The following is an 8,775-nucleotide window of genomic DNA, read 5'->3' as shown; positions in this document are numbered from 1 at the left end:
ATTATATAGCCTATAGCAGACGTTCCTGACATAATTCTGTTTTCTGATGGTTATAAAGAATGCAACTTCTCAGAAAAAGAACTTATTCTAGGCCAGAAACTGCAGGACTTATAAAGTCTTTAAGTTTTTATTAAATTAAAATTCAATAAGGTTATATTAAAGCCAGAGGGAAATTATAAAGCCATCAGATTATGTTGCTAACCTGTGCGTAATATCATCTCTGAAGTGTTTAACGCACACGACCTCTAATTTGTTTCCACCCTGTGGCCTCATATCTTAAACAAATGGCGCTAAAACGTGTGCACTTCAAGGAATTTATTGAGGTTTTCAGATCGAGTACAGAGCAGTCTGAAAGGGGACGTGCGCCACAGCAGGATACGACGCCAGGGCGGCCGTAAAGCCAGTCTGTGAGTGGATTTACTCCCCCAAATGTCTAATAATCAATATCTTCTCCTGCCTGTAAAGACAACAGGGTTTCTTTTAAAGTTCAGTAATTATTTTCTGTGTTTAATCGTATAATTTGTCACTGACTTTACCTCAAAGACAACTCTCTTATCATCATTTGAGAATGAAGTGGACTGTATACGAACGGGCTGAAAAATAAACATGTTACTCTCAAAAAGTTAGATTCGCATCATTTTAAATTTCAATTATTTCATCCTTTTAGACCCTCTTGAGCCAACCAGGTAACTTCTTACAGGAATTGATGAAGAAAATGCAAACAATCATTGAGTGATCACATGTGGATGAGGAGAGGTAATAAACTCTTAAAGCTAAACATTCTGCTTCTTCACGTTCAATGCTGAAATCCTGAAAGCTTCGTGTGAGTCAGACAAACTGAAGCTGAATCTCCCCGAGCACCTGATCAGCCCTGTAACATCTCAGAGAACTCACCTGTGGGCAGTACGTGGGGGTCCACTGTTATGCACCTTCAGTCACTCAGGGAGGGGGAATCCTGCATAATCTGCTTCAGTTAACATCAGTCGCTTTTATTGGTTCTTCAGATTTAGTCCTTTACCGTCAAAACGAATTCTTGCTTTAAAATAAGCAGCACCAACAGGGTCTTTCACTGCTGGGTGAAATGAAGAACCCATGCAGGTTCCCCCCCCCCAACATAACAGCCTCACAGAGGTGGGATGTTTGCGGTTGATTTTGCAAAAATAATAAACCAAATATACGTTATTGTCTCGTCTTAACTGAGTTAATTGCAATGTTCCACTAATTATAATCAAGCAAGACTTAGTCTTTTAGTGCTAATGTGTAAATTTTTGTGTGAAAAACCCTGAGAATAAATTATGGGATAAGTTAAAGGGGGGAACATCACTGACAGACGTGACGATTTGAGAGGGATCTTACTGAAACTGGATATTACAGACTTAAAGAAAAACAACAGAAAGGGAAAATGGAAAACAGAAAGACGCATGATGCATACCTCGGTTCTTTCTTTTAAAGTGACATTGAATCTCCGTGTCCAATCCATTACCGGGGCACCAATTCAAAGTCAGAAATCTCTCCTGATGAGAAATAAATGAGTTGCATCACATGAGCGGAGGGCGTTCAAGTACTCTTATCTTTTACCAGCAGGAATAATTCAGAGACGATTGGACAGAGTTTACCAAAAACCATCCAAAATTAGAAGAAAATATAGTTTTAACACGATTTGAGAATTTTGTTGGTCTGTAACAACCTGCAGATATTTGCCCAACATGCAGCATCAAATCAGTCTGTGTTGTTGAGGTTTGGTTCACCTTGATATATTATTCACACACACCATAAACACACAGAATTATGCCCTTTTACGTCATTATGTTTTATATTTAAAAAATTATTATTTATTATTTTATTTTATTCCATTGTGCACTACCGTATCGGTGTGCATACAGGCTTTTTTTTCTTAAACATTTCAACCTCTGGACATAGAACCTGTGGAGACAAAGATCATGGCATAAAACATGCACCTATACAGAATAATCTTATAGTCATTACTACTGTTATTAGCTAAATGTTGAATCAATGGCTCAAAGGAAGAATTCTTTTTTTATTCTCAATGAAAAGCGCATTTCTTATTGTTAACGGTGTAGGCTATTATTAAATCCAAAGTTATTGTAAAATGTTAAAGTTTTGTAAAAGACAGACTAAATGTAAAATATTAGTTCGTTTTTATTGAAAATGTCGGTTTAGAGGTGTTTGTATCATGTGTGGAGGTAAAGTTTTGTATTAACATGTCAGACTTTCACTTAATAAGTGTTTTAAAAAAAAAACAGCTTATTAAACGTTTAATTGGTTGTTTATTTTTATGTCAATGAAACGCAAAGTTTCTCTAGACATGGATGGAAATTTGAGTTTGTTAAAACTGGAGCTTAAGAATCAATCTGCTCCCGCACTGAGAGACTTTAAAATGAATCAGACTCACAAACAGGATCTAGTTCGTTGCGCTGTGAATTTGCGCTCTAACTGCAAAATGCTGCTAATTTACCTCAAAACAAACGTCAGTGTCAGTGAGTCCTGCTTAAATCCTGAAAAGGGTGTATAGGTTATATTATTGAGGGAAAACTGTGTGACAGAGCTGATTTATGGACTCAAAGTAACCGCGGAGGGAACAGAAAGCAACAGTTCGCTGCTGAAAATCCTAAACTGGGTTTTTATCTCTCCTGCTGTTACTTTAGGAGGGAAAATCTTGCTGAATAGTTGGATTTAGAGAAACTGAAATAAAGGATCTTTGTGTGAAAATATGTGACAAATATCAGTCTGTGATATTAACGGAACATCAACTTCCAGCTCATACTGAAAAATATATTTACTTTTAATCAAGCTTAGGCCACAAGTTTACACAAGAGCACACACACGGAAGAGCAGGCAGGGGGATCAGTTTTCTACTGCATGCAGCACAACCCACCATCCAGCAGGGGGCGTGTTTGATACACAGCAGGGAGCTAAACGTGTCAACTCTGATCATCCTCAGTCATTATGTAAGATAAAGCACAGCCTCTCCATCAGCTGCTGTTTTTCCCCTTAAACACTAAACACAGTTGATATTCATGTTTCCTTTATTACTGAAATGTGTTTATGTAAAACAGCACATAAAGAACATTTCTCTGTGCAAATACATTTAACAACAACCACAGATTCTCATAAAATCCAACAAGATCTCTGAGATCCTTTGAAATAAATACATGTTTATACTGGTCGAAGATAACTTCCCCTTTTGTCACATAAGAGGGTGAAAGTGCATCATACTGAAGTTGGGAAACGGTTGAGCAGGATGAGTGAAGCAGTCAGATAGCGGGGCATGTTAAAGGGAACTAAAATGCACCAATAAACCTCTTTAGATCCTAATCAGATGTTTGCCCATCACTCCCTCCAGCTTAGGCTGCTTTTGTTTCAAAACATATTTCAGAGTGCAAAAAGCTCAAATGTAAATAAAGAGGTTTAAGTTGAGTAAAGCTCATCAACATCAGGTGTTAGTGCAAATTTGTGGGGCAACACTGACTCTCACAGCCTCCATGATTCTTTCTGAAAGTTCTCTGTCTGATCTCAAACACACATTTCTGGAAGTTTCCAGATGTAATTGTGACCCCAAACTATCTCAGACTGACCCCGACTGGATCTTTGTGTCTGTTCAGTGGATAAATTCCAATTATGGCTTTTAAAGATAAATTGATTTGGAAGTTGGATCCCAGTTACAGTTTTTTCACATATTTCTTGTTCTCAAAAGCCAGATCCAAAAACAGAGCATTTTCAACATTTTTCTGAAGTATAAAAAAAGGTGCTAAATGCTAGAAACCCTGTTTGAAACTTTCCATGTGTAAATAAGAGGAAAAAATCCCTGCTGACTCCCCAGGGTGAATGAGTCCCCATGAAGGATTCTGATTATGATTGCAGTGAAGTTTAACTTCATTCAGTTACAAGGTGAGGCACACAAGTCAGGAGATACACCATCCCTTCTGTTTGAAAGAAATTCTCAGTAGCAAAGCATGCACAGAAGGAGCAAATCACAAGCTTTCTCTTTGTATCCCTTTGCTTGGAAGAGGTGCAGCTTTACAGTGACCATGGAAACGGTGCCGTCCTGACGGATAAAAGTTAAAGCACGAGGTTAAGGAAGGTCCTCAAGAAAAGGCTGATCACACCTACCTACTCAGCAGTTCTCTGTATATGTGACATATTTACAGGTTTGGTTGTAGATACAGCTCATCAGTGATGGAATGAGATTAAAGGCTCACCACATTAACATATGCAATAAGCCCCCATATAAAACAACCCCCCCACCCCCATCAAAACCCAGAGGGGAGTATCTGTACAGTGAAAGCACTTTAAGTGGTCAACAAGACTAGAAAAGCGCCATATAAATACAGTTCATTTACCATTTAGTGCTTTGTTAAGATATGAGTGAATCGTCAGTTATCATACAGTGATTGGCAGAGTGGGAAATGCATATTCAGCAGGATACGGTGGGGGTGGGGGGAGTGTCAAACCCTGGATGAATCACATCACATTCAGTCATCAAACTAAATCCAACCTGGACCAACAACAGTCTGAAGTTCAGTTCAGTCAGTGGGGCCCACATCAAATTCAAGTGCAGAACTCCAGGAAAAGATCCAGGGTCTATCTGGTCAGGATGGTCGTGTTGGCCTATTGCTCCAAACAACATAAAGGCCTTTGGGTGTTTGCTGTACTGCTAAAAGGCCATCTTGGGCAGGATTTATCCCTAGAAAAAGTAAATGGAACAGGAGAATCTGTTGCCAGCAGGCGTCTATGTACATGATCATACCCACAGCACAACATCTTCATCACAGCCAGCAGCCTGTCAGGCGTTTCTCCTGGAGTTGCTGGTGGCGGACGCGCGGCCTGTCTCGTTGTCTGGTCTATATTTGAGCCAGCAGATGAGCCATGTGACGACCACCGAGAACATGGCCAGGATACTGGCTACCGACAAGCAGATGGGTCCCGCCGGTGAGGGAGGAATGCTGTGACTGTGCACAAAGATCAGGCCCATGAACAGCAGCACCAGCATGGACAGGAAGGAGAAGATCACGCACACGCAGCCGGTGGTCAGCGCCACCCGCTTGCAGCTCTGACAGCTGTCATAGCGCACCGAGTCCTGGGAGAGGGTGGTGGCCGTGGACACGGTGGTGGACGGTGTCGCCTGGCTGGCGCTGGACGCCCCCGATGCCTCCTCCCGGCGGAGGGCGACAAGGGCTGGGTGCAGCGGGGGAGGGTACGGAGGCAGAGCGTCCTGCGGGAGGGGGTCTGAATCGATATAGAGCGGAAAATCCTCCGTCACTTTGGTGTTGTTGGGCAGGTTCTGTATCCGATAATCCGGCACCGGAGTCCGGTGGCGACAGACGGGGCAGCTGATGCGCCATGGCCGCTCCTCCCGGAGGTGCAGCGTGTTCAGGCACTCCTCGCAGAACGTGTGCAGACACTCCAAGATCTTCGGCGCGCGCCTGTCAAGGTCGAAATAATTATAACAGATTTTACATTCGTACTCCTCGTAAGGAAACGAGGCCTCACCGGGGGGATCTGCTCCGTTCGGGGGCAAATCTACCTCTGCCATGTCATCTTTCGCCATCCACGCTCTCCGGTGAACACAAAGGGAGCTGGCGGACAGATGCTGATGACGGTGCACGTCTCTCCTCCTCTCCCCTTATCCTCCCCTCCCCCCTCTCATTGAAACGCCATCATTGTTGATGTATTTTAATAATCCTCTGTTCGAGCTGCTCAACCCGAACCGCCCGGATCCACCGGGTCACGGATTAAAAAGCTGTGTGGGAACAGATGATGTCATGGTGGCGAGGACTTCTCCTTCAGATAGCATCTCTCTCTCTCTCTCTCTCTCTCGCTCTCTCTCTCTCTCTCTCTCTCTCACACACACACACGCACACACACAGAGCCGCTTTAAAGTCCAGTTAAAGAACGGGAATGCGTGTTGTTTTCTGAGCTTTGTGTGTGCACGCAGCCTGTGACAGCCGTGCACAGCAAAAATGACGTAGATGCTGCCGTAGAGAAGGAGGATGCGCTTATTTTGGTCAACGGGGGGCGTCGAGCCATCGTTTCCTGTAAGAAGGAGCATCACGTGTGTCCAACCTGCATCTCGCTTGACATCATCTTCATCACTCCATCCCACATCCTCTACTGTTCCTGTTTAATTTAAAAGAACGAAAAGCAAAGGTCAGTGCTACTAAAATCACCTTTAAGAAGTCCTCATTATTTATATATATATATATATATATATATATATATATATATATATATATATATATATATATATATATATACACACACACACAGGGTGTGCAGAATTATTAGGCAAGTTGTATTTTTGAGGATTAAATTAATTATAGAACAACTACTATGTTCGCAATGAACACAAAAGACTCATAAATATCAAAGCTGAATATTTTTGGAAGTTGGAGTGGGGCTTTTTTTTGTTTTAGTATCTTAGGAACATATGTGTGTGCAGGTAACTATTACTGTGCATAATTATTAGGCAACTTAACAAAAACCAAATATATACCCATTTCACTTATTTATTTTCACCAGGGAAACTGATATAACAACTCAAAATTTACAAATAAACATTTCTGGCATTCAAAAACAAAACAAAAACCAATCAGTGACCAATATAACCACCTTTCTTTACGAGGACACTCAAAAGCCTGCCATCCATAGATTCTGTCAGTGTCTTGATCTGTTCACGATCAACATTGTGTGCAGCAGCAACCACAGCCTCCCAGACACTGTTCAGAGAGGTGTACTGTTTTCCCTCCCTGTAGATCTCACATTTGATGAGGAACCACAGGTTCTCTATGGGGTTAAGATCAGGTGAACAAGGAGGCCATGTCATTTTAGACCTTTTCTGGCCAGCCACGCAGGGGAGTACTTGGATGCGTGTGATGGAGCATTGTCCTGCATGAAAATCATGTTTTTCTTGAACGATGCTGACTTCTTCCTGTACCACTGCTTGAAGAAGGTGTCTTCCAGAAACTGGCAGTAGGACTGGGAGTTGAGCTTGACTCCATCCTCAGCCCGAAAAGGTCCCACAAGCTCATCTTTGATGATACCAGCCCATACCAGTACCCCACCTCCACCTTGCTGGCGTGTGAGTCGGAGTGGAGCTCTCTGCCCTGTACTGATCCAGCCACGGGCCCATCCATCTGGCCCATCAAGACTCACTCTCATTTCATCAGTCCATAAAACCTTAGAAAAATCAGTCTTGTGATATTTCTTGGCCCAGTCTTGACGTTTTATCTTGTGTGTCTTGTTCAGTGGTGGTCGTTTTTCAGCCTTCCTTACCTTGGCCATGTCCCTGAGTATTGCACACCTTGTGCTTCTTGGCACTCCAATGATGTTGCAGCTTCACGCTTGATTTTCCTCAGTTCATGGGCAGTTATTTTGCGCCTTGTTTTTTCAACATGCTTCTTGCGACCCTGTTGACTATTTTGAATGAAACGCTTGATTGTTCGATGATCACGCCTCAAAAGCTTGGCAATTTTAAGAGTGCTGCATCCCTCTGCAAGACATCTCACTATTTTTGACTTTTCAGAGTCCGTCAAATCTCTCTTCTGACCCATTTTGCCAAAGGAATGGAAGTTGCCTAATAATTATGCACACCTGATATAGGGTGTTGATGTCATTAGACCACACCCCTTCTCATTACAGAGATGCACATCACCTGATATGCTTAGTTGGTAGTAGGCTTTTAAGCCTGTACCGTTTGGAGTAGAACAACATGCATAAAGAGGATGATGTGGTCAAAATACTCATTTGCCTAATAATTCTGCACACACTGTATGTATCTGCTCAGATTCAGTAAAATACAACAAAGCTGATGGACTTGTGTCTACCAGTACACGTGCAGGGGTGTCTGAGGGGGATGTGGGATGTTCTGTTAAAACTGAGTCAGTGATCAAAACCTTCAAACAGACAACATGAAGCTCAGGAAAGGAAACTCTTTCTCTGATGATGCCCTTAAAGACTTCACACAGTCACTGACTGCAAAAGAATCCAAACCGTGTTAAAATAAATATTTTATTCATGGTTATATTGAGTCATCAAAGAGCTGCTATTGCTGAGGGTTTCCTCCCAACAATATAACTGTAAGGTGAATATATTTAGGTAAATCTCTATCCAATTACCTGCACTTAGTCACACTGTTGGTTATTCACACTAGGATATAAAAAGCTCCTGATAAGTCCCTTCACCTGCTGAGGTTAAAGTTCCTGCTGATATAACTCATAAAGAAAGAACTCCACTGTTCTTTCAAGACCAAGATCATAACAGGAAGAGCTAGATCTGGATCAGGTCTGGTCACATTCAGCTCCATCGATTAAATGTTGCATGTTTGATTCCAAACATGTTGTACAGCGACAACCTAATGTAAAAACACCAGAACAGACTGAAATACAAATCCACACAGTGTGTGTGGTGATGGTGGTGGTTTAGATTTAACAAATATTAAACAAATAAAACCCAATCAATAGTTTCATCTTTGGGGAATCATGTTAACAGTTAAAAACAAATTTGAAAAATGCTCCGTTTATAATAACTGTATTCACATAAACCAATTCATAAAAATTACTAAGGAACCAATTACCATCCTGAGCTGCACGATGCAACAGTGAAGAAGAAAAACTGCTCTGAGAAAACTTTGAGGAGAACCAGAATAAGGAAGGGCGGACATCTTCCTGGATCGGTTGGGGTGCAGAGGACAGGAAAGAGGGGCCAGCAAGCAGCATAACTCTAAGCCAGGGATACCTGCTGGGAAAGAAAAAGAGA

At 41.9% G+C, this 8,775-nt stretch overlaps 1 protein-coding gene across 1 annotated transcript; it reads right to left on the bottom strand.

Annotated features, from left to right (window-relative positions):
• Positions 1 to 2,824: 2,824 nt before the first annotated feature.
• Positions 2,825 to 6,157, bottom strand: LOC121645489 (E3 ubiquitin-protein ligase rnf152-B). Its single transcript, XM_041993967.1, has one exon. It carries the CDS (start codon positions 5,567 to 5,569, stop codon positions 4,805 to 4,807), a length of 765 nt encoding a protein of 254 aa, XP_041849901.1. The 5' UTR covers positions 5,570 to 6,157; the 3' UTR covers positions 2,825 to 4,804.
• Positions 6,158 to 8,775: the final 2,618 nt, after the last annotated feature.

The sequence above is a fragment of the Melanotaenia boesemani genome, chromosome 9 (assembly GCF_017639745.1).
Source record: "Melanotaenia boesemani isolate fMelBoe1 chromosome 9, fMelBoe1.pri, whole genome shotgun sequence".
Lineage (NCBI taxonomy): Eukaryota > Metazoa > Chordata > Actinopteri > Atheriniformes > Melanotaeniidae > Melanotaenia > Melanotaenia boesemani.
Note: the sequence above shows the minus strand (reverse complement) of the source record. Positions and strands in the feature narration are given on the sequence as shown.